General features: G+C 40.8%; 2 protein-coding genes across 5 annotated transcripts in view; both read right to left on the bottom strand.

Annotated features, from left to right (window-relative positions):
- Nucleotides 1–457: 457 nt before the first annotated feature.
- Nucleotides 458–13,244, bottom strand: LOC307075991 (uncharacterized protein). The gene is made up of 4 exons (XM_079736795.1): nucleotides 13,004–13,244; nucleotides 10,827–12,173; nucleotides 9,606–9,682; nucleotides 458–8,573 (listed from the first exon to the last, which is right to left on the bottom strand). Exons 2-4 carry the CDS (start codon nucleotides 10,837–10,839, stop codon nucleotides 6,591–6,593), a joined length of 2,073 nt encoding a protein of 690 aa, XP_079592921.1. The 5' UTR covers nucleotides 10,840–12,173; nucleotides 13,004–13,244; the 3' UTR covers nucleotides 458–6,590.
- A 142-nt stretch (nucleotides 13,245–13,386) lies between these two features.
- The window catches only part of LOC307075992 (globoside alpha-1,3-N-acetylgalactosaminyltransferase 1-like), a 36,471-nt gene continuing 23,464 nt past the window's right edge, over nucleotides 13,387–26,393 (bottom strand). For all 4 annotated transcript variants that reach the window (XM_079736798.1, XM_079736797.1, XM_079736799.1 and 1 more), the window contains 4 exons: nucleotides 15,069–15,185; nucleotides 14,821–14,954; nucleotides 14,504–14,581; nucleotides 13,387–13,899 (listed from right to left, as the gene is read on the bottom strand). In XM_079736798.1, coding sequence (XP_079592924.1) covers nucleotides 13,752–13,899; nucleotides 14,504–14,581; nucleotides 14,821–14,954; nucleotides 15,069–15,185 — 477 coding nt within the window. In that variant the 3' untranslated portion in view covers nucleotides 13,387–13,751. The remainder of the gene's footprint in view (nucleotides 13,900–14,503; nucleotides 14,582–14,820; nucleotides 14,955–15,068; nucleotides 15,186–26,393) is intronic.

Raw genomic sequence — 26,393 nt, 5'->3', positions numbered from 1 at the left:
GCACCACGCCTTACTCCCACAGCCACAAAACAGCCACATGAAGCGGGATGCTACTGCGGTCAACCTGCAGGCACAGATGTCATAATTTGCACATCTGGGAACTGTAGGCGAAAGCACTTTCACAAGACCTGCCTTAAGTTGACCAGGGTACCTAAGACATGGAGATGTGTGGAGTGTAGAAAACAAGTTTAGTATTACCAGTCTGTGACAGGGGAGCCAATGGGATGGGAAAATGTATTATGTATGTATTGTAATTGCACATTTATTGTTACCACAATGTGACCATGTACAATAAACATCACAAGTGTTTGTATTTGAATGAATTATATTTTTTATTTCCAAACTAAGTTCATATATATATATATATATATATACACATATATATATATATATATATATACACATATATATACACATATATACACACACACACACACACACACACACGATAGTTTACTTCACAAAACTAGTAGACACAATTTTACAGGAAACTAAAGTAGGCTTGTATAACAAAACAAAGATTGAGATATATTTACATTTGTACAAAATTGTGACACTAAGGAAAACAATGTTAGTGACACCCATGCTATTGCGAGGGGACAACAGATTGGCAAATGTTGCACAGAGCACAGCACACTCTGACCATCTTGTCGAGAGATGTAAGCTCTCCTGGAGTTGCAGTCTGGCAGAGAGAAATAGGTATTGTGCTTTGTAAAATGGTGTACTTGTTCCTCACAAGACCAATCACCCGTTCAACGTGAATTCGAACAGCTGCTATCCCCCTTGAATACTCAAGTTCACTTGGATGCAGTTGCTTTTTACCTCTAGTGAAGGCAGGTATTTTGAGATGAGCACTGTACAATCCCACAGCATCTCCTACTGTGAAACCTCGATCTGCTAGGACCAAATCACCAGGTAACAGATTTGCCAGGTAGCCACAGTTCTCTGTAATGTACCTGTCACTTGCTCGCCCTCCCCAGCCACGAGACACAAACGATATGACTCCCTGTGGAGTTATTGATATCAAGTACTTTGCAGTATTGTGGTGCTTGTATTGTGAATATGTTTGTGCTCGGGCTCTTAGGTTTTTAGGTCTTTCAATGAAAATTTCAAAGCAGTCTATTATGGATGTACAATTTCTGTAACTACTATTTTTGAAACACATGGGTAAACTAATTTGAATCTGTTCCTTACTGGGCCACAGTATGCATCTAGACAACCTATCATGCAAGACATTTAATGTACTGTTAAAAAATCGGCCCGCAGTAGGCTTTGACACATATAATGAAATATGAACATGAAATATAAATTAAACAAAGTGCAGTGGTAAATTCAGTCTCATTCTCATTAGAGTCATTAAAAAGCTTTGAAAGGGAGACAGTCCAGGTCCCACCTTGAGGAACTCTGACACAAAAGTGAAGACAACCATCAGCTTGGCAAAGGATGGAAGTCCAGTTAAGTCCTGCACCATGTCATCATTGTCCTTGAAGGTTTCCTGGCTGAAGGATAACTTGCTAACCTTTTCCCTGAGCTGATAAACCTCTGACCTCAGTGCAGTACACACTTCTGTCAGTTTCCTCACAGTTTCTTGGCAGGCTTCATTGGAGCATGGTACACTGCTCTCAGGATCGACTGTGGAGCTACAGTAGTTGTGATCAAATGGCTGACCTCTACCCTCCTGAGCTGAGGTGTCATCACAGGGTGCCACAGGTCCAACATCATGCGTCCTTCTCTTTCTTTTGACAGCTTGGATTTGCTCAAATTTGCTGTAGCTATTTCTTTTTCTTTTGCGTTGCTCAGGTGTGAGATAATCAAACAAACTTGGCACATAGTCGGGGTGCAATGGATTCTCACTCTTGTGACCTACAGTGGTAGAATGAGATATAGTGACACATTAGATAGATACATAGATAAATGTATAAATAAGCAGTATAATTGTAGTGCAAAGTAGAAATATAAGGTGCAAGTGAACAGATAAAACATATAAGGTGTTTTGAGACTGTATTATTCTTATTATTATTATTATGACATGAGTTTCAGCTGTTATTGTACAGTGTGATGGCATGTGGCAGGAAAGATTTCCTGTATCTGTCCCTTAGACAGATTAATGAACCGTGTGTGAGACTAACAGGTGGGCTACGCTGTGTAAGTGAACGTTCGCAACGCGCAAAAAATAGTTTTAGAAAACTAGTTTCATCACATCTGATCATAGCAGAAGGTAATTGTTACATCAGACGCAACGCGAACGAACACTTCAGTTACGTGCCCAGTGTAGCCTTGTTACATCTCTACCAGAAATAAGTAATGTTACTCGACCAAAAAAAGTGTTCATTGCACAGTCTGGAGTGTTCTGTCGGAGTCCAGTGATCCCTTTTAATGGCAGCTAACCACTTATGTCTCCTTTCTACGGAAGAGCATTAGGGCCACGGAGTAATATATTAATTCTAAATCTCTGAGAAAAAAGTCGAAATTTTCGAGAAAAAAGTCAGAAATGTAGGCTACCAGGAAGAACCAGGTCATTCAGAGCTGGAGCTGACAGACTTCGTGTCCTGGCATAGTGCTGCTGAAATGGAGGATTTAATTAAATGTTACTTCGAGATTGGATTATCTAACAAAGAGATCCTTGCAGTCTTAGCACAGAATCACAGTATTGTGATTTCTATTCGGACCTTGAAGAGGCGGTGTCGTGAACTTGGACTGTGTAGGAGGCGAAATCAGTCGGACATAGACAATGTGATAGCCTTCGTGCAGGAGGAACTGCATGGGAATGGACAGATGCAGGGGTATCGTTGGCTACACCTACGAGCTATCCAGAGGGGGTTTGTGGTGTCTCAAAGGACTATAAGGCTGATACTCAGGGCACTTGATCCTCGTGGGGTGGAAATTAGACGGGCACGTCGTCTGAGGCGGCGTGAGTACACAACCCCGGGGCCTAACGCACTGTGGCACATGGATTCATACGATAAGTTGAAGCCATTTGGAATTTGCATTAACGGATGCATTGATGGCTACAGTCGGTACGTATTGTGGATGGAGGCGTATACCACCAACAATGACCCTAAAGTCATTGCCTCATATTACACCAAGTGCATCGAACGTGTGGGGGGCTGTCCGGAGCGGCTGCGAGCAGATAGGGGGACTGAGAATGGCCACGTCGAGGGCATGCAAGTCTTCCTTAGAAGAGAGCACTCCGATGCATTTGCAGGCATCAAAAGTTTCTTGTATGGCCGCAGCACTGCAAACCAGCGCATTGAGTCATGGTGGGGTATCCTTCGCAAACAGAGCGTGCAGTTTTGGATGAACCTCTTCAAATCATTGCAAGATACTGGCCACTTCTCCGGCGATGCCTTGGATAAGAGCCTAATGCAATTCTGCTTCATCCCGTTTGCATCATCACCCAATGTGAGAATTGATTTAATCAAAATGCCATTTAAAATGAAACATACAATATGGTGTACCGCAATTAGGCAAGTGCGAACCCCGATGTGACATGGCTAAGTGAGTCCTATCGTGGGTATGCTAAAACTCATTATTCGGGGATGTATTACTTCTGTTAGGCCTACATGCAATACACATTAAGGGTGACTTCAATTCTCTGCAAAGGACCTGGGGAAACGAAGTAGTTTAGTAGGCTAGTTACAGGTACATAATAAAAAACACACGACTATAGGATCCATTACATGTGAAAACATAAAAAAAAAATGTATTAATAGTCTTCAGGCCAGTGTAATCTAATATTACTGCATTACCATTAACTCGCATGGAATTATGGGATCACTCAATGTGCTGAAACTTCTACAACCCTCTGCTGAAACTGCAGGCGTAGATTGTTTGCTTATAAACTCGCACTGCGCAGAAACGAAACTTAATTTAGCCTAATTCATTCAACCGTGCAGAAACCAAATGTGTGTATTATATCATTTTAATTTCATTTGCATTGTCTTGCAGAAAGAGCTGGATGAAGTTGTGCAGACATGGAATACTCATAGAATCAGACCAGCTACATCCAGGGGTCAGTCTGGAGGTCGTCCAATCCTACTTTACACAGCCCCGCAGATTTCTGGTGGGGAGGACAGACTGAAGTTATTTAATCAAGAGGAGGTTGACCTTTGTAAGGAGGAGTGCACACCCAAGGGTCAATTGCCTTGTGATGAAACAGTCTACGATCTGTCCACATTGCTGGTACAAGAAAATGGATGGAACACTCCTAAAGATGCGTTTGAAGCTGCTGAACTGTACACACTGTTACGAGAGGAGATACAAAATAATCTTTGAGGATTTCACTTACTCGTCTGTGCCCACAGTTTGGGTGCATCAGCACTTGCTGTGTACTTGGAGAGACTTTTGATTGCCATTGCCACTGAGCAAGCCTCCACTTTACCCATCCACTCGCACACACACACACACACACACACACACACACACACACACACAGTGGTACTTGGAGAGACTTTTGATTGCAATTGCCACTGAGCAAGCCTCCACTTAACCTGCCCACTCGTATTGTTTCTAACCTGCGGGAAGGGACACCTCACCTGTTTAGCTGGGGTTGGGATAGTCTTGGGGTGGTGACTAGTTGGGTCGTACACATTTACACACCAGTTAAACACCCTTCAGGCACCCTGACAATCTGCAGATCCTGAAGCTCACTCTAGCAAGTGACTGCTAAATAGGAATGTCCCTTGAATATCCCCTTGGGGATTAATAAAGTATCTATCTATCTATCTATCTATCTAGGAAACCACCTGCTGCCACACGACAGCACTAATCCTACTAGGCATTGGGCAAGGGGGAGTCAGATCCTGTCCTGCTCAGTCCTCCCTAGGTTAGCGTAGAGGTTTAATCCCTACAAGACTGTGGCAATACCCCATCTGCTACACTTTAATAGGTTAACACAGTAGAGATGACTGTGTAGTGTGACATCCCAAGAGGCCAATGAGCCAGGGCAGGGGTGTATAACAGGGATGTATAAAATAACGATAATAGTTGTAATGTTAGGTGCAATAGATTAATATAATGCAGTTCTTAACTAATGGGAATATTATTTAGCTTGTTTTTCTTCATTTTGGTATACATTAGTTATTCAATGATTTATTTTGTTCTACTGTATACTTTTCCTGACAACCTGCTGCCGCCCCCCCTATCATGTCGTGGCCCCCCAGGGGCCCCCGGCCCCTTCTTTGAAAACAGCTGAGCTAGAGGGCTTTTTGAGAGGCAGAAACTCTCAGTATGAGGGTGGAGTTTGGGGAGACACATACACTCAGCTTCATGCACTCTTGTTCTTGACTGGACTCTGCTGTGTGGAGCATTCACTGAAAACGTACCTGTGATTCTGGCCTTGGGAATTGTACTGAAACTTACTTACCTGTGGATTGAGTTTCTCTGTTACTGGGCTGAAGATCGTATGTATTGTTGAATGAACTGAAAGTAAGATTTTGTTTGTTCTGTGAAAATGATATTGTTGGACTGAAGGAAACCTACCTTTAAGTTTGTTGTTCAAGAGCCAGAGACATTGTTTGAGTTTGACTTTTCAAATTCAACCCTCATTAAATGAATTTTGAACATTTACAGTTTTTCATACGGTACAGTACAGCTCAATGAGCACAGTAGTACAGTATTGCCTGTGGGCTATTCTGTAGGGCTGTGAAAATAAAGTATGTTTCAAGTATTTGGTGAAAGTATTCCTACTTTGTATTCATACACAAATCTTAGTTCCATGGAGAAGGGTGTACTAGTATAATGTAGTGTTTATGCTATCCCTTATTCTTTGTACATATTCCATAATTACCCCAAAGTAGCTCTGTACATTCCTGCAACTAGAGTCTGATACAATACAAAATTAACACTAGGGATTTGTACATTAAGGGGAAAATGGCACTCACTGCCTTTGAGGGCAAAATAGCAGTGCAGTTCCTCACATCCTCGAATCATCCACAAAATGGCACTGTAATGCCATGAAAGTTTATGTACATTTTATGAAATACGTGTATTGTCACATTTTTTTTTGACACATTGAATTGCTTTTTCAAAAAAGACCCCTTGTATGTTGTTTTCTTACTTTTCAAAGATCCCATGACTGCAGACCGCAGTATCTATTACCATTTTAATAAAGACAACTATGTAAACTATTTATAAAGCATTTAATGGAAATGATTTTTGCAGAAAACAGCACAAGTACAGTATAATGGTGCAATGTGCAATCAATACATATGCCTACAAAAACCATTCAAGGCAGTACACCTGTAAAATTGGCTGTGCGTTAAGATAGTAGAGAATACTTCAGTATTTTGATATTCAAACAGAACTGTTTCCAAAGACCTATAAAACCATCCCTGAGCAATAATGCATTCAAAAACCATTCAAGACAGTCATGCTGAAATGCACAGACGTTAACTAGAGTTCATTGAACATTGCTTGAAATATATTGAACTAAACATAGCTTGAGCTATGTTATAAGTACACCTGTAAAATTGGCTGTAAAAATACATAAGTATTGCGATATTCACACAGAACTGTTTCCTAAGACCTATAAAATCATCTCTGAGCAATAATGCATGCAACAGGGCAAGCATTCTGCAAACATCAGAAAACTAAACAATGTCCATTACCCAGATGTTGCTGTCTAAGACTTTATTGAATTCTGACCTAAACTCTGGGAAGTTGTCAAAACTATCTGACAGTTCCAACACACATCCACAAGTGTGACCAATGGGTCTTCTGGAGAAGTCTGACATTTTTGTAAAGACAACCTGGATTTTGCTACAAATTATTACATCGCTGCCTGTAGTAAAACGCAGAAATTTTCCAAGACGTTCGTCATCTGATTCTCTTAGGTACCGTCTCAGGTGGTTTACCACCTCCTGCTGCTTTGCGGTGGTGACCTGTTCAAATTCCAGGAGGCCTTGGACTCTCCTGGGAGTGGGTTTGATTGCCTCATAGTGTGCCCGCAGCTCATCAATGCCGATCATTCCCTTTGTCACCTCTTTCCAGCAGTCCATAACGTATCTTGGTTTTTGAATGAGATCTTTATGGGCGATTTCCTCCAAGATCTGTGGCAGTGTGTGGGCGTTGACAGCCTTTCTGCACTCGTATGCCTCCAGCACATCCATGAGGTCATTGTAATCCACCTTTGAGAAATCCTCAAGTGCTGCTTTGAGGATGACCTTGTCCTGAGAACTGACATAGTTCAGGAAACTATCCAGGATGTCACAGCACACACATCCATGAAAGAAGTCCTCCATCAGAGGAAGAGCTAATTTTATAGGCAAGTACTGACAGGTGTAAAAACCTGAGAGCAAAATTCTGCCAATGGCCTGCCAGGTCTCGCGGTTAAAGTCGTGCCTAATAAACGGAACTTTTACTGTTGTTCCAACAGTACAGCGATCATAGAATTCTTCCCAAAAGGCGCAGTAAACATCTCTGACAACCCCTTCACCAATCCCCTTTTCCACACTGTTGTCTGGAAGAATTCTCCTAAAAACGAATTGTTGCGTGAGCACAGCAGGATCCATGAACTCCTTAATCAACTCGTTCAGGCAATTACCATGGTGTATTTCTATTATTCTGGTAGCACTGGCTTGTGATGTGGTGGCAGGTGGTTGTGCATCGTGGGATACAGGCGATGGTTGTGCTGAAGAGGCATCGTGGGATACAGGCGACGGTTGTGCTGAAGAGGCATCGTGGGATACAGGCGACGGTTGTGCTGAAGAGGCATCGTGGGATACAGGCGACGGTTGTGCTGAAGAGGCATCGTGGGATACAGGCGACGGTTGTGCTGAGGAGGCATCGTGGGATACAGGCGACAGTTGTGCTGAGGAGGCATCGTGGGATACTGTGGAGAGCAGTTCGTCAGGTGGAGCGTCCATCACTAGAAATGAGGAGGAAGAACCCGGTGATGGCTGCAGCTCAAACACAAACTCCAAGGGCTCTGTGTCATCATCATCACCATCAATGTCACCACCCGGACTTCCTGGACCAAAGGTCACTTCCTCATCCTCATCCTCATCCTCAATTGCAATTACCTTAGCGGTAGTTGCAATGTAAAATCGCAAACGAGCCATGCACAAAGTGTCGTAGATAAACCCAACAGTAAGATCCTTTTGCACAGGGTTTTGTTTGTAGTCCCTGAGTTCAAAGTTAAACCCCGATTCATGTCCTTTTGATGACATTCCATCTGGAAAGAAGAGCTTCTTTCCTCTTTGTAGAACCTCATTCATGCCACATTCCACTCCAATAGGTACCATTCTGGTCCCGCCTCCCTGCCTTGCTCTGATTTGCTTCATTTTTCCTCCCTCACAGTGCAACCATCCAATTTCAATTTTTCGGTGGCTTGCCTTACGCCTCTTATTTGAAGTAGGTGCTGATGTACCGCCTGGTTCTGCATTTTGTTTTCTGTTTTCCTCAGCTTTTCTTTCATTTTGCTTGTTCCTGAGTTTTTCAAAAAGACCAATTTTGTGCTTCTGAAGAGCAGTCCCAGTTCTGCAAAAATTCCTCAGAGCTAGACGATCCCCGAATGATGAAAGGTACTTTGCCAGGTCATCGTCTTCCATCAACGGGATTATGTCTTTGTCAATCTGTAAAATCACAAACAAAATCGAATGTAAGTTGTTTTTCTCTTACAATAAAATATGGTGTGTGTGTGTGTGTGTGTGTGTGTGTGTGTGTGTGTGTGTGTGTGTGTGTGTAATTGAATTGATAGGTTCCAATTTCTATAACTCCTGGAAGCTGAAAATTTGACAACACCAGAAAAGTGTGTGTTAGTGTGTAGCATGTGTAATGTAATACCAGTATAGATGTATTTTCCTGTCGACAACTCATTAAAGCCATTAATGTATAAAAAGTTGGCAACAAAAGTGAGGACACCTCAGAGTGAAAAGGTTCTTATCAAACTGTGCATAAAATATGTACACTACACCCATGGACTTGACATTCAAAGGTGATGATTGCCCAAACACATCCCTACTTTTTGTTTTGACATGATAAATCTCTGACATTGGTAACTTAGTGGTTATCAACTTGTTCATAACGCAGCCCATAAAATGAATACTATTTACCCATACCCATTTTCTAATGGAATCCCCCACCAACTCCCTGATGTTGACATCACTGGACTGTTGAAAAGTTAAGCATCTGCTCTCCTCCTCCTTCCACATACAATGGATGCACCATACATGCTCAAATTAGTATCAAATACCTATACACACTTGCTCAGTCCAACAAGGCAGTGGTGGTCAACATAATGGTGTTAACCTTAGTCTTCATCAAGATGTATAACTGGGCAAATGATATTTTAGTAGTAGCACATGTCAGGGATGTGCAACCACAGCTAATGCCACTATTGTATGGATTAAATGTTGTTTTTAGTGGATTGTCTATGAACCATATTAATTGCTTTACATTAATTGCCAATTACTAATTAATTTATGAGCATTAGCTGTGGTTGTACCACCTGACGTCTGAGCCAAAAAAAACATCATTGACCAAACTACACGTGTAATAAAAAGTGTTCTAAGGCATCAACCCCCATTTAGTGTTTACATTACCGTACATATACACATTCATATCCAGAAAAGCACAACCTGACATTTGTCATCTGAACACTTTACCTTGTCCTCTTCCAAGTGTTGTATTTCATGTTCTGGGGCTCTTCTCTGACGTAAGAAATCTGACACACTGAGACAGCCTAGAAAAGAGATGGCATATGCTGTAATTAACAAGGACAGAATGAAATTTCATTGTCAAAAAGTGCAGTGATATTCTGTTGAACTCAAACCCTTCACCTGGAGTACACTCGTCCTATGTGTAGTGTCCCCCCCCCCTTCTACGGTTTTGTGCAACATAACTTTAGGAATTGCATTAAGGCAACACATTTATGTTTACTACAGGGGATCTAGTAGGCGCATTTCCTTGCACTGCTGCTATAACTCTTATATTATTACAATGTTAGGTCTATTTTAATTGTCCATATATTTATACTAGTACTGTTATTATTATCACTATGCTTACTTTTTGTACTGTAGCCTACATATTTATTGCTGGTGACTAGAAAGTAATCTTGCACTGTTGCACTGTGGAGTTTTTTTTATTTACTATGCTTACATTTTACATTTTGTACTGTACATATTTATTTCACTAGAATTTAATCTTGCACTGTTGGACTTATTTGCACTACCAACTTGACACACACCTCATACTGGATCACAGTACCAATCCTCAGTAGCCTACATTCATGCACATCTTATCCATAGTAGGCTATTTTACTGCTCCCTTAGTCATGTTGATTTGTTGATTTGCTTTGTATTTCCTGTTTACATTGTATTGTATGTCCATTCATGCTCAACGTGTGGCAATTTACGTCCGTATTTTGTACGTACGTTCTATCCGGTGGTGTCTTCAGCTGCTGGGACCTTGAATTTCCCCTTGGGGATCAATAAAGTATCTATCTATCTATCTATCTATCTATCTATCTATCTATCTATCTATCTATCTATCTAGTGAGAAGTGTTAGGCGCTAGCCAGGCTAGTGCTGTGTAGCACTATGTAAATGTCTGGCGTGCGGTAGGCTACCTTGCATTATATTATTAAACGCATTTCCAAAGCCAAGTAGTTTTACATGTCCAAACGACGTAGGCTACTGCGGCCAAGTTGTCTGGTTGAACTCCACGAAGCAGTCACAGGCTAAGTTAGCCACACGGCACAAACTAGCCGAATAGTTGTGGCTAGCCAAACAACACCCGCGGCATCATCTAACCGCACTCCCACTCGCCTCATATATGGTACTGCTTGAGTATCACAGAATGCAGCATAAACATGTATTATCTACCCACCTGCCGCAGCCATGGCTCCCCGGTTCCTCCAGTCGAACCACCAAGCGGAATGCGTGTGTCTCTCTGCCACTCCGTCTCAGCCATTGACATCTACTGGCCGCCAGTGAATGTCACTGCCGTGGAGGGTTGCATTCTACAGATTTCTGACTTTTTTTCTCGAAAGTTTTGACTTTTTCCTCAAAACTTTTGACTTTTTTTCTCGAAAATTTCGACTTTTTAAAATTTCGACTTTTTTTCTCGAAAATTTTGACTTTTTTCTCGAAAATTTTGACTTTTTTTCTCAGAGATTTAGAATTAATATATTACTCCGTGGCCCTAATGCTCTTCCGTACAGCTCTTACCACCGGGCCTAAAAAAAATTCTAGGGGAAACATTGAGACTGATACGTCATTGAACACATACACAAAACACATTTGTCAAACCACGCCTGATGCTGACAGACAGCCCTTAACAAGCCAAACATCACCACGGAAGATTCGCTCTCTGTCTCTATCGCACGCTCTCTCTCGCTTACGCAAGTACACAATCACTCCAACTTCTGCAACTCCGAGGCTGGGCTGTTTTACTAAGACCACAACCAACCACAACTAACCATGAAGTATGCTGAAGCCTGAGAACGGCAACAGCTGAGGTGAGCCAGGCTGCCAGGCTGTTTCTTCTTACGGTTGAATTACTGCCATACTGCTGACATGACTGTTCAACAGGTAGCGCTCATGCGCTAGTTCTCATGTGCATTCGCCTAATTGGCGACTATTGTTGACTATAGGGTGTATGCACTAAACTGTGTGACGTACTTCCTGTTTCAAATAATACAGCTCGGTTGCTTCCGGTCTGTGTGTTTATCGCGCTAGCCTGCGGACTTTGATACTGTAAACATGGATCAAGACCTCAAACATCTAAAAACTGGAAATTTTCAGAGGCAGGAGACAACCTACGCAGAGCACTGCTGTGTCCCCCACTGTACAGCGTCAGCTAAATTCAACGGGGTATTAAGTTTTCATGGCTTTCCGAGCCAAACTGACGTGAGGAGTCGATGGATTGTGAACATACGCCGGGATGCATATGTCATCACCACTCACTCCAAGGTCTGTAGCAGGCACTTTAGTCCCGACAAGTTGATTGAGCCAACTACTCCAAACCGTTGCTGGATTGCAACGGTTTGCTGGCTCCGACGCAGACATACGATTTTACACCAGGGAAGTCATTTCCATTTTTTGTATTATTCAACGATGAATAGTGTGCTGTCTGAAACAATAATGCTGCTAAATGGTTGCACAGAACAGTGCCAGCCACACAGGAGCAGTGGTGGTGACTTAGCATCACTGGGGATGAATCACAAAGCTTGATCTAAGAGAAAAAGGTAAATCATTAGAAATTATAACCTCAGCATCATGGGTGTAAACAACCAATTGGTTCTTATGAAGGTAAGCACTTGAACTGTGCTAGAAAAAGCCTACCATCCTGAATGCTTACTGTTATATTCTCTCCCTCTTAAAATAAAGATGTGATTGTTTTTAAAGCGGACTCCAAGAATCACACAATTATTCCACTGTACCTGTACTTCTGCTTTGCAAACGACAATAAATATCTTGAATATTGAAGTTGTAGTCTTGTACTCATTACCTTGACTAAATTAAATTGTGTGCGGAAAAAAGGGAGGCATGATAAACATTCAAGTTGGTGGCCCTTGAGGACTAAACTTAGCTACTGCTCAACCGAACAAACCCCACTGAACAGGGATGAACACAGCATCCTGCCTACACTCAAACTGTGTGGTGCCTCGCTCTTCCTCATCGACCTGTAGCACAAGGCTCTCACGCTGACCTGCCCTGTCAGCTTGTCTTTATTGGACACTGAATGAAATAACATACAAATTCATTAAGCTTCAATTGTACTGGGTTACGCATCATCACTATAACAAGTGACTACATGGAAAGTAAGGTTAGGTAGCTACATAACGTTATTTTTGTATACGCAAAACTGTGGCTATAAATTAAACAAATATTACTCAACACAACAGGCAAAAACATCAAGGCTGATATAAAACACTGGTTAAGAAATCTTGTTAGAATTTGCTGTTACTGCATCGTACGACACGTTAGAAGGTGACAGTTAACTGACAGACTAGCCTTTGACAGTAGCTACTAGCTAGCGTCTGTTAGAAGTAGTTTTCTTACCTTCGTAGCTGTGAATGTAGGACGCAGCATACAACCTAAACCCCTTCTCCAATTTGCTCGTCGGAGTTTTTGTTTCCCGACATAAACGGTGCACATCTGTGATATATATTGCCGGCAGCTCCTGTAAACACCGGGTGTAGAACGTTGCCATCTTGGAACCGGAAGCTGATGAGCTGTATTACGGCGAATCAGGAAGTGCTTGTGCAAGTAGCCTATTGTCACGTGAAACGCTGTGCGGATCGGATCATATTTATTTCTCCCCTCAAATATCAGATCCAGCGTAATGGGCCAATATCGGACCGATAATGATGTCGTGGATGGGATCGGGACATCCCTTTTTTCTACTGGCATTAAGTCAATGACGGAATATGCAACAACCAAGATGAAATCCATGTTAATACCCTTTAATGAAAAAAAATAGCATTTATATATATATATATTATGAAGTAGACAATTCTGTTGTTTTAGCAATGACTTTTAGCAGAGATGACTTCGCCTGACAGAAAAGGCTGGATGTAATTTATTAATTTATATCAGTATCATTGAATTATAATATACAATAATCTACAAATGAAAAAAACCTTGTTTGTATGATAATAGTAGACTAAAAATGGCAGTTAAAAACCATTGTCTCATTGATTACATGCTTGGTAAAAAGCTACCTGTACCTTCCCATGATCCTGCTCTAAAATTAAATCCAAAAACGTTGCTGTCAAGAAGTGGCTTCAAATAAGTCATTCTTCTTCAATTAGTGTCCACCATTTGGCCTGACCTCGGCGTAATTCTTCACCAGCTGAGAAATCCTGACTACCTTGATTTCTTCAGGTTTCTGGTCATAGTCTGACCACAGATACTCTGGAGACAACACCTTGGTGGGCTTGTTGTGGAGGAGGTACCTGCATGGACAAAGACCTCACACATTAACGGAAAGAAGGGGTTTTGGCCAATCTGATAAATGACCAAAACACATACAACAGATTTAATTTACACCTGACATTAGAAAGAGTCTCCAGATTCCTGACGGATATTTGAGAGACCGATCGTTCTCGCTGGGTGCCGAGTGAAAAAACAACAACATCTGATGATTGCCGGCCATAGCAAAATCATTAGCTGTATTGGCTTCAATGTTCCTTATGATAAATTACTGTAGGACTAACCCATTGTGTGCCCCTAAATGCATGTTTGGGAGTCGGTCGAATTTAAGCTTGCATTAGATAAGCTGGGAATTCGGTCTAGATCATCTCCTGATGTGCTTCGACTGATACTGATCAAAAATGCGACTTGGGTGCATTTGCACCTTGCTTTTTAATGCGTTTTGGCGAGTGTGTACTTCTTAAACGAGAAAATGTGGCTGGTTGGGGGTAAACAGACAATAGAAAAATGATACGGATCATCAAGAAGAAGATGTTCTGTACACCAACAGGTCTAACATATCTGTTAAATGTTATAAGATCACACATCATGAGTGAACCAGAAAATTAGGCTTTATTAACACTGTACTTGTTGAGATGGCTTTCTTCTTGCCAGACAGCTTCAATATTGTTCTTGGAATCGATCTCCGACTGCTCATAACAGTACCTTAAAACACACACACACACACACGTATATTATTCATTTTCCGTACTTTCTCCTAACCCTTATCAATTTGCTCCCATCTGATCCAGACTGTCAACAGGTAGGCATCTTATCAACGTTCCATCAACGAGGAATGGCATTATCATTATGTACCATTTTTACCCTCGCAACAAGGTTGCACTGGCAAAACAACGCTGTACTGCGATATATATCCAACCGGAGCACTGTTAAAGGTTAACTACCTGACCAGTTTATACATGTCCTCCAGGTATCCGCCCCAGACGGCCGCAGTGTAATAATAGTCTCCCTCATCCATCGGGATGTAAGCCTGAGACTTAGGCCGGCGCTCATAAGGGAAATTTCCCCTTGTTTCATCCTAGGAAGGAGAGGGAACGATCAACTGATGGCTGTTACTAAACTCAACATACTAATAGGCATTCAAACATTCCAGAGGGCACTTGAATGATAACAGGATATTCTATATTAAAACCTTGTAGTATCCTCGATGAAGAACAGCCGACATCCGACTGAGAGATTCAGCTCCGACTCGGCCATGGAAGAGGCTGTCGATGTCCATCATAAAGATATAATCGGACTGATTACGAATCTAAGAACACAGTACATAACAGTGAAGAACAAATGAGTACAAGTTGTGTAAGAAATATGTTACATTCTTTAATATTCAATGATGTTATACTTTAATATGCTAATATTAATTAATTTAATATTATGTTGGGTAAATAGGTCAGATATATTTCTGTACAACAGCTGTCTGGTCAGTTCTATTGGATTAAAACAACACAGGTGTAAAATGAACTAGAGCAGGGAAGAAATGTTGCCTGCTTTTCCTCTTCAGCATTGGTTCATGTTTAAATGTTACCTAATTACTGGCTTGGTTTAGAGAGGAGCAGGTCTGCATTAGATGAAAATAATGGCGGAAAGAGATATTGTAGAAGAAGCATTTGAAGAACATGTTTTTATGCATTAGGAATATATGTAATGGTATATATTGGATAGCATGGCCTATCATGTAAATCCTGTTCTGTTGAGCTTAATAACAGCATACCTGTTCACTAAAAGGTAAATTGACCAAGAGCTAAATGTATTAGGTCATATTATGTAATCCTCTGTCAGATCTCTCTCTCTCCAGTAGATATACAGTATATATTTAACAACGATAAATATAAATGTTTTTAATTGACAATCACATCAGTGTCATGTCTTACAGGTTTGATACTAGATTTAATATCATGTTTGTTCATGCCATCCACAGACAATGGGCCCTATTTTAACGGTCTGAAACGAGAGTTACATATGTAACCAAGGTTCTATGAATTCTGGATGACCGCCAGATGCAGTGATTAACGCTGGATGTTATCCATCGCGCATGCGAAGGTTGAGTATTTAATATCAACAAAGTCACACGTGACCGGGGATGACTTCGGGCCGCCCGTCTATATAAGCCCACATCCAGTGGTGGGCTGTCAAAATCTAGATAATATATATATTATTATTTTCAAAATTACATTAATTTGTGTCTGAACGCATCTTAATTCCATATTTTTTTCAGTACTACACAATAATTCCAGAAGGAAAACCGTTTCGATTTTTTAAGGCTGAGCTCAGCTGAATAACGCATCACAGCTACATGGACCAGCGGGGCCAGCGCTAAAAGTATTGCTAGCCTTTCGGTGAAGCTGCCACCTCCCATTGGATAATAAATTTGACTGACGTTTGTAATCAGCCAATCAAATGTTGATGTGTAGTAATAGAACACCCCCAGGGCCCAGCAATATACCGGCGCTGGCCCCCGGTGATGTCATTGTAACCAATAAAAAGAATTTACTCGGGTTGTGATAGCAGTTTACTATCGAACCAGTTTTATTTAACATTTGCTGAACTGAAATGCATCTTACTTGATCACAATGTAGGTCAGGAACAACATAAAACAGTAAACCTTAAATCACATGGAAATGTGATATATTTTTGATAACCCTCAATTAGAATAAGAAAAAAAAATATATATATATTTCCCCTTTTTAGGCAGTTAACCAAATACTTAAATGTCTGAACAACACCCTGTTATTCAGTACAAAAATACCTGAAGGAATGTTACTCGTCCTCTTTAATTAAATGTCTCTTTCTCAGTCCAAGAAAACAAAATGGATACCGAACGGTCTTCTTATAGAACATAGAACAAATCTTGAAGTGTCCTTATATTGTCTTTAGCAACAAAAAAAAATAGCAAAATAAAGTGAAGTGCTGGCCAGCAATAATATTATAGAGCTCTATATGTGTGTGGTGGTTTAGTAGTTTTGCCTGCAATCCTCAGGATATTCAGAAGATGACGACGGCTCCTCACGAGCTCACGAGCCACAGGAAAGCACTCAGGCAACAGCGGCAGCGTCTCGTCAATGTTCATTCACTCGGCGGAGTTCCTTGCAAACGGTCTTCTTGTGGATAAACGTTTCCAACGGACTTCCGGATATTATTCAAAGGAAACCGAGTACTTTGTACGGTAAATATTTCACTTAAAAATACTTTTAACAAGTTAAACTCCAAAATTAAACAGCAGGAGAATCACAGCTTGACCACACGTTGCATGCAGGCATTGAAGAAGAGATCTACCCGCCAAAACTTAGTCTCCAAGGTAACAATAACACACACCGTAAAACAGCAGTCGTAAAGCTGCCGCAACATAAAGTGGTCGTAACCCTTAAAGAGACACACACCAAAAACAGTGATAATACAGAAAAGCATTAGCTGACTGAAAATATATCTGGGTTACATCAGCGAATTTTGAATCGTTGGCGGTTAGTGAGAGAGTTGATAGTGAACTACTATGGCCACCGCCTTCACAGCACCTAGCAATCCTTTTTCTGATCTCCTTCGTTTGCCTTTTTCAAGGCGATTGTTTGGAGAGAAGACAGATTTAATTTCAAGAGGCTAAGGTAAAGGTAAAGGTTTTGTGCGGCACTTTAGAGTGCAACTACAGCCGCTATGACTGGCTAACGGCTAGCACCGTTCAGAACAAGCTATTCTGCTGGCCGTGTTTGCCGAGCTCATCGGCGAAAACACCGGTATGCGGCGTTCATAACATAGCCGTGCGTGACTAATCGCAGCCCTTGGAGGACGAATCCGTGGCTCCAACCATGCGGTTGCAGGGCTACCAGCAAAGAGTCACCGGCTAATATTGCTTCTATTCAACCTTATTTCGTACTCTAAACCTGTATTCGCTACTGCGAGAAGATACAAGGGACATCTTGGAGAAGGACGTGGGCTTATATAGACGGGCGGCCCATCGTCATCCCCGGTCACGTGTGACTTTGTTGATATTAAATACTCGACGTGCGCATGCGCGATGGATAACATCCAGTGTTAAGCACTGCCTCTGGCGGTCAGTAAGAATGAAATAGAACGCAAGTTAGAAGCGCCAAACGGAAGTAGCTTTGTGGGCGGTTCTATGGCGATGTTGCTATTTTATCGGCAGATAAATGACTGTGATAATGAAATCTAAAAATGGTTGGTCTGAAGTAGCCTCATTTGGTTTGGGCGTAACGTGCAATAAACCAATGAGAGTGCTATCTCTCACCCCCCGCCATGAGTGCATTTGAATCTGACGGGTTGATATTTTGACAGTGCGTTTGCAGTCTCCGATGAGACAGATGCATGACCACATGAATTTTCATTTGAGGACATGAGTCCTCAAATACATTTCGGCAAAGAAAACTTAACACACATATGATATGCGGTAACTGTGTTTCTATTTAATGATATACGCAATACATTAACAAACATTGTTTCTTACCAGTATTGTATGCATTATCGTTATCGACTTGTGTTCCTAATTTTTTGCCATGGACTGTATTATGCGTTCCGTGTTTAGTTTGCGTATGTTTAAACAGATGGACGCACACACACGCGCCCGCATTCATTAATTATTTTACACACACACGCGCGCCCGCATTCATTCGTTCTTTTTAACACTCTCGGTAAAACAATGTTATCTCATGTTCAAATACTCATCAATCCTAAAAGTTATAGGCTTGTACACGATGTCTGTGTTAAGAAAATATGTGTTTGCTGTACGGTGTTTGCAGATGCATTGATTTAAAAGTACTCCTTATTACCACTGTATCAGCTGTTCTTTCCCAAATAATTTACCAAGAATGTGTGGCTGGGTAGATGAGAGAAGCAAAGTGTACGCGCGAGGTGTACAAGCAACATTATGCATGCGCCCTTAAAATAGCATCTGAACAACGTGCCATTGACTATAAACCAGGGCCCTGTTTCCCAGCATCGTTAGCCTAAGTGGATCGTGAAGTGCGTCGTACGAGCATCGTACAGTTTTCACACTGTTTCCCGAAAGCATCGTTGGTAACGAACGTCGTGAAAACGCCAGGGGTAAAAGGACTCCAGGGGTATGCGTAAGATGCTAAGAGCATCGTTAGACTACTATAGCCTCAGTGGCATCACCAGCGGACATTCCATGTATTGAATGTGTTTTATTCAAACACATCCAATACCACGGAATGCCAAGCTGGCGCAATTTCGCAACCAAAAACAGTGGGTACCGCTGATGTATTAATCATAGACTACTGTTAGATTTAAACAGCAAAGATAGAGACATTTTAGAAGTCAACAACATAATTTATTGCAGCAATTTAAAATTCCAAAAATACATGCGCAGCCAAAATGTACCGATCAAACGCCACGTCACAAGGTATATAATAAAATCAAATGATTCCATTGCTGTGGAATCATTTGATTTTATTTTATTTTGTGTGGGAGGTCACTTTTGAGCTGCACTTGCTGTCTCCCTCTGATTTTAATTCAACCATCGTTGTTAAAATGTCCTCATATTGATCAATGACAGAAGACATACAGAGGCTACTGTAGACATGAATCATGCTGAGACCAGCGGGTGTCAGAGAATTTCTGCAGGCGTTTTTTGTTGCGATTTTTTGCATTAAGCACTGTAGGCGCTTCGGTGAGGCTGTGATGAAGGTCACTATTTATTGGTCTGTGCACTGCAAAAAAGGAAATTATAGACTAGTGTAGTTTACTTGACTTAAGTATATTTATCTAATCACACCATTTTTTGGACTTATTTACTCATTCAGGCTGAAGATACTTAAGATAATATTACTTGTTTCAAGAAAAATTATTTTGTGCCAACCAACTTAGATAATAAAAGTAATTCTAAGCAAATTTATCTTAAATTGTTGAGGAGGTAGCCTTTAGACATGTTAACAACTCAGCTTAAGGATATTTTTTACTTGTTTCAAGACTCACATCAACCTGTTTTAAGAATGTAGCCCAACTCATTGAGATAATGTAAGAATATATTGTATGTATCATGCATTAATTTACTCTGGGACAATGCAGTGTTCTATGGAAAACCTTTACCTCAGTTTGATTGGTTAAGAATAGACATTAGCCAGTTAAGGTAGCAGGTGTGTGTTAAGGTGGCTGCCTTAACTATAAAGCACTGGGGGAAACACTGTCTAGGCTGCTAATGATACTAAAGTTGAATCTAATCTAATCAATGGGAGCATCCTGGACAATAACAATAACAAAACATGAACTTTTATCAAAACGCTGAGAGGAGTGCCTCAACTACCTTTATTCATGTTTATGGTTCGGTATTTCGGTATGACGCTTTTATCCAAAGCGACACTCATAAAAACACCAATATAATGTAACAAATCAGGACATTTGTAGAAGTCATTTTCAGTATTTATGACTTATAACATACATCTTGTCATGGAATGATACAGAGTGATATGCAGTGTAGTCAGGTAATTTCTCCAAATCTATGAATTCTGTTGCCAGAGCAGCATTTGGTACAGCAATTTCATAAGAAAGTAAATCGTGGTTAAAATCCAATGTATCATATATTTGATATTCGCAACAAATTAGGGATGAATCTACAACAAAAATATTATTTATCAATCCAAAAATAGGCAGCCCGTCTTTTGGATCTGTGATGATGAGTGTCTTCTTACTTATATACTTGTTACCGTTGAGAGTAATCCACTTAACAGAGATGATATGCTGGAAATGGTCAATATTTAAGAAATCTCTTATCTTTGAATTCACATATTCTAAGTTTGATACTTCTGATACAGGACCCAATTCTTTCTCATGTGCAAAAATTTAGTTTGTGTGACTATGAACACTTTCTACCACTAGACTGTGGTTTACCAGAGATTTGCAAACGTTCTTGTAGTTTAACTTTGAAGACCACTTTTTAAAAAAACGATGCTTAGACTCGAATCTCATACACATGTGCCTTGTTAAGGGACCCAGCGCCTCAATTTGTGAAGGAAAATGCAACATATAATGCTGCTTTGGTGTTATATTGTTCTCAGGGAACAGCTCCCTGAACATTTTAAGATGCTTCTCTAACATCGCTCTAAGTTTTATACCTTATATAATGCATCAAATTAATTGTTTCAATTTCAACAGAAGCATGAATGCCTTTGAAAAATTGGACCAGGTGGCGAACGACATTCTAGCAGGTAAGAATGATGACCTGATACTAGTTTACAAATTACATTGGGTGTGGAAGTCGCATGATCTTAGGTATATCTATAGGTGGCTCATAGCCTGGGTAGGGATTCCATTTTGTCCTGCAGGCTGACCCCTTGCTGTTTGTGATTGGCCGGAGTTGATCACTCCTGTTCAAAGTTGTCCATTACTAGAGCTTGGTTTGGGATTAGCCAGGCTAGGGGATGACCACACAAATTCCTAACCAACTGTCAACCTTAAAGGAGAACTCCGGCCATTTTTAATCCAAAGCCCTGTTGCTTAAGGTCACTGAGTATTATACATAGGAAAAATAACAACACAATTTGGTTGAACATAGACCGAATATCGGTCTGGCAACTAACACTAACCCATGGGGGCAATCAAACTTAAAGTGAACCTTAAGGGAGGTTGCCCCCATAGATTAGCTTTAGACGCCAGTCCGATATTCAGTCAATGTTGAGCCAAATTTTCTCGTTCTTTTTCCTACTGGCATAACTCGTAACTTCAATCAACAGAGCTATGGGTTGAAAAACGGCCGGAGTTGTCTTTCGAAGGAGATTGAGTGGTGGTCTGGCAATAGCCATAGCAAGGTACCTCAATGAATTATCCTGGGTGTCCAGTGGTAGATGTGGGTCTGGATATCCAGGATATAAATCAATTGGACAAGGTGTTGACAATGGAAAGCACACGGTTCTTACCGTAGCCATACCGACGGCACGCTATTTGCAAATCAAACACAACTTAATTTTACATTTAGGGATATTGTGCTGCTGTCTCTATTGTGGCCTGCATGTCTTAATAGTCTAATAGATGTGATCCTTTGAGCGTGCTGGAATAAGAGTTTTAGGAAAAGGAACAAAACAGCGCTGGAACTACATAATCTCTTGGATCACCTTAATCAGTTATCATTATTCTTTAACTACTTCTCCTTTGTCTCTATTTGTGACACAGCTGCACAAATTGATGCAGATGCTCTGCACACTCTCTCAAGGATAGATCTGCGGGACCTTTTTCCAGGGCCTGAACATTTTCTTAGGAGAAAATCCATTTGGAAGGTTGTGCATCCTGTGGTATGACAAACTCTTTGTCTTTTGTTTCTTTTTTTCAGATTTTCTTATAACAGCATCTCAGCATTGTTTTTCAGACTTGATATCAAAGGTAAATCTTTCTTTTTCCATGGATTTATTCACAGGAGCAGGCCTCATCCAGCTCCTGTGCAGCCGACACCCAACAACCCAACACCCCAACACCCAAACACCCAAAAACCGATGACACCAACATCAAAGAGGAAAGTCCAGCCAAAACAATACAATTGCAGGGCTTCCAGTATGTTATTTACATAGATAGCGAGTTAGAGCACGTTAGGAAACACTATTTTGAAATGAAAAGAATTGGGCGAGAAGGACAGTGTGAGCTCTCTAAAGAGCTAACCTGTAGGCTGGTTAGACATACAGTGACAAACATGGTCTCTGTAGTGAGGGCCACGGCCACCGAAGACTACATAAAATACCCTGCCAAAGAAGACCTGCAATCAATGGCAAGGAGACTTGTTTCATATTACCCAATGTTGTCCAATAAGCTTGATCTACAACGTCCATGGGTAAGCATTTCGACATGAATGTAATAATTTCATTAAAATATTAGGGGTGGAATGGTACAATGACTTGATGTGTATCTCTTGTCATGATTATTTTTAAATGATTTGACTAAATGGATACACAATCAGCCACTTAATTTGTCTGAGGGGAATTTGTTTCCAGTCTGGCTAGATGGAATCGTGATCTAAGTTTGATAAACATATCAACACATTTGTATTGAACATCTTGGAACTAAATGGTTCCATATGAACACCTGTATCCTTGCACCCCTAACCAACACAAGTACATGGCTAGTTTGTCTTAGTAAGTCCTTGTGTTGTCCTAAATCTTTTTAATGTTTGCTCATGGTCTTTGTGTTTCATGTTTCAGTTCAAACTCTTTAAGCGACTGAACAAGAGGATGCAAAACATCAGGACTCCACGCAAATCCCAGGGGGCTACACCAGCAAGGGGGAAAAAGAGACGCCTTGAGTTTGGAGCCACAGAGGGTGACGATGAGGACGATTTTGACTCCAGCGCATCAACTGTCATTCTCTCCCCAAGTTGCAGTAGCACCATCAGCAGCCAAGACGGGGATCCCCAAGTCATAACCAGCACTCCAGTGAAACAGGCTGATGTTCTTGGTAAATGTATTAGGTTTTTGTAGGTTTTTTAATGAAGGAGTCCCATTCATTGAAATTGCGCAAAACACAATATTAATCATCACCGTACATAGTTCTATTTCTTTCAGAGGGGCACAGACAAAATCTCCAGCTTTTATTAAGATATTTAACTGTTGGGCTGAACAGAAACAAGACAAGCAAAAAATGACAAGGCCAACTGCCAGAAAATTCTCATGACCACTATTAACTCTCAGGGGGCTGAGAATTTTGACCTAGTCATTTTTGTCTTTTCCTGATTCTATTCAAGAAATATCAATGATTGTCTTCATTACACGTAGTGGAGATTTTGTCTTTGTTCCAATGGAAGCATTAGGAGCATGAATAACATTAGCAAATAACAAATAATTCTGACCTCAACTGTGTTGTAATATTTTCTCTCTTTAACCTTTAGTTGAATGCAGACAGGACAGCCGGATGGCCCAAGCTAGACTCTACACAACTCTGCAGCAGCTATATCGCAAGACCAAACAGAACAGAGATGATGTGGCACAACTTCTCGACCTGGAGTTCGAGGGCAGGAGGGCCATCATTGATTCAGATGCAATAAGGGAACAGGCCGGCAAAAATATTGGAGGCATATCCATGCCTAAGAGATATTGACCATGTAAGTATGATCACAATTCACACTTCGGTTCAGTTCAACAGTGAACGTGTTTTTTTGAACATTCGAAGCATACTGCTTTAGCACATGAAAAAGCTGTTTTAGGCCCCATTTACACGTAGGGAAAACCTATGTATTTTCATGCTGTCTGACGTATCATTTATACGAAAACAGAGGTTTTGTCCCTGAAAACGAAAAATCTGGTTTTATTTCAGCATGTAGACAGGGAAAACAGCATTTATGCATTATGACATGATTTTACCTTGTTTAGAATATCTGATAGTCCATCTGTTTCACAATTTATTCGCAACACGTCAGTGTTTTATCATCAGTGTGAATGGAATTATTTCCACAAATTGAGGAGGGGGAAAATACAGTTTTTCCGAATACATTGCTATGTATAGATGTGGTCTTAAAGTGATGCTTGAACTAAACTATCATGTGTTGGTTATTTCTATAAAATGTTTCTGTGGGTGTCTTCCCCACCAAAGGTTCTTGATGAACTTAGACGAATACTAGACAACAACTCCAACTACGTGGAAGAGCTGAGGGAGCGGTGGCTCGAATTCAAATCTAGAGTACGCTTCTACGGGGTTTACAAGAAGGCAGTGAAACCTCCATATCACTTTCAGCTGGTAAGGACAGCAGACATAATACTAAAAGAATATGTATCTTTATGTTTGTGTCTGTATACCGAGAAACAAATCTTTCATTTTCTCTCCTCTTTTTTAGAGGAGCAAGCGATAAACCTCTTGACCGTACTGCCAGCTCTGTTCCCGTCCAATGTTGCTGTGCCCAAGAAGATGACTTCTGCCTCTGAAGCTCTCATCCACGTTCTACTGGTAAGTCATAACTTTTATATAAATACAAAAAATACCTGCTAAATTTCTCCAATATGGTTGCTCCGTCTGCTGGTCCACTATTTGGTCCATACTAAATCATTGTGTGTGGGCGGGGAATGGAGGGATGGGATTGCTGTCCCACTGATGTTGTGTTTTTATGTTCAGCCCACAGAGGACCCTGAGACGTTCCTGAACAGAAGGCCACTCGCCACACCACTCGTTTTGGTGGATGAAAACCAAGACGCCTTTCTCTGCCTAGGAAGCGAAGCAATCCCATTGCCCAAAAGGTGCTTAGGGGACGCAGCATTGTATATAATTGCATACTATTATGCATTACATATGACCTACCCCAAATGTGTGGCCTGTGTTCTTTCCATTATACAAACCGAGGTCCTGGGGGACTCTATCCATGAGAAGGATGCCACACCGGCTTTCAAACGAGCAAGGACTGATTGGAAGGCCTTTCTTGCATAACTTTGTAAAATGCTGCCTCCCCTAGGGAACACACACACACACACACACACACACTCTCACACTTTGGTATTATTTGTTATTCCTCGTTCTAAAAAGATTTTAGGATTACTGAAACAGTATAATTCTCAAACATTCCCACACAGACACACTCAGACAGACACACACTGACACACAGACAAAACTAATGTTCTTCAAAAGTAGACTAAAAGACTGTTTGCGATTTTCTTGTCAAGTTATACCAACAGCTTGTTGTGCCATCTTATCTGTTCGTGCATCACATGTGATGAGGACCACCAGGAATAAGGGGGAGCTGGGATTAGCGGTGGGTGTGCAGGTGACTGATAAGACCAATCTTTGCGCAGAAGGTTCTAGGGCAGTGGGGGCAGGGATGGAGACGTGTTGGGGGTAGTTGTTGGTGCGCAATTTCTTTGCTTTCCTTTGCACTTTTGTTTTATGTTGGTCCCTTTGTCCTGCCCTGTTGGCAACAAAATGTATGTTACTATGTGTTCAGTCAGTTTGACAACACACTGAGACCTGTGTATGTGATAATTGTGACTGAATTACAGTTGGCACAGGATGAACGTTTGTCAATAAAATAAACAGGTATTGATGTTACTGATGTGTCATTGTATTTTGTGATGATGCCAAAGGTTGTGGTTTGCCAAGATTTTGCAGTAAATATATTAATGTGTTTGTATAATATTGCTAAAACTAGACAATTTCTTAAAACAAGACTTCCTAATCTAAGATTTTTTTTACTTAGGAATATTTTTGAGATATTTGATGCACTTGATACAAGCAAATTCATCTTGTTTTCGACCTATTTCTGACTTGTTAAGAAATATTTACTTATTCCGAGATTTCTTTTTTTAAAACAATACAAGATAATTCGTCTAGTTTTAATCTTCTTGCTGACTAGTTTTGAGGAAGCTTGGCTCTCACCCAGTTGGTTTCTAAGCAATAATTCTCCAAAACAAAACACAAATATCTTAAAATAAGACAAGAAAACCTTGACAAGAACACTAAATATAAGTATTTCCTGCTTATAATAAGATTTTTAAGTTTCTTGTTTCTCAGATATTTTTTCCTTGTTTCAAGAAAACTT

The sequence above is a fragment of the Pollachius pollachius genome (genome assembly GCF_949987615.1).
Source record: "Pollachius pollachius genome assembly, chromosome: 5".
Taxonomy (NCBI): domain Eukaryota; kingdom Metazoa; phylum Chordata; class Actinopteri; order Gadiformes; family Gadidae; genus Pollachius; species Pollachius pollachius.
This window is presented reverse-complemented; position numbering and strand designations above follow the sequence as displayed.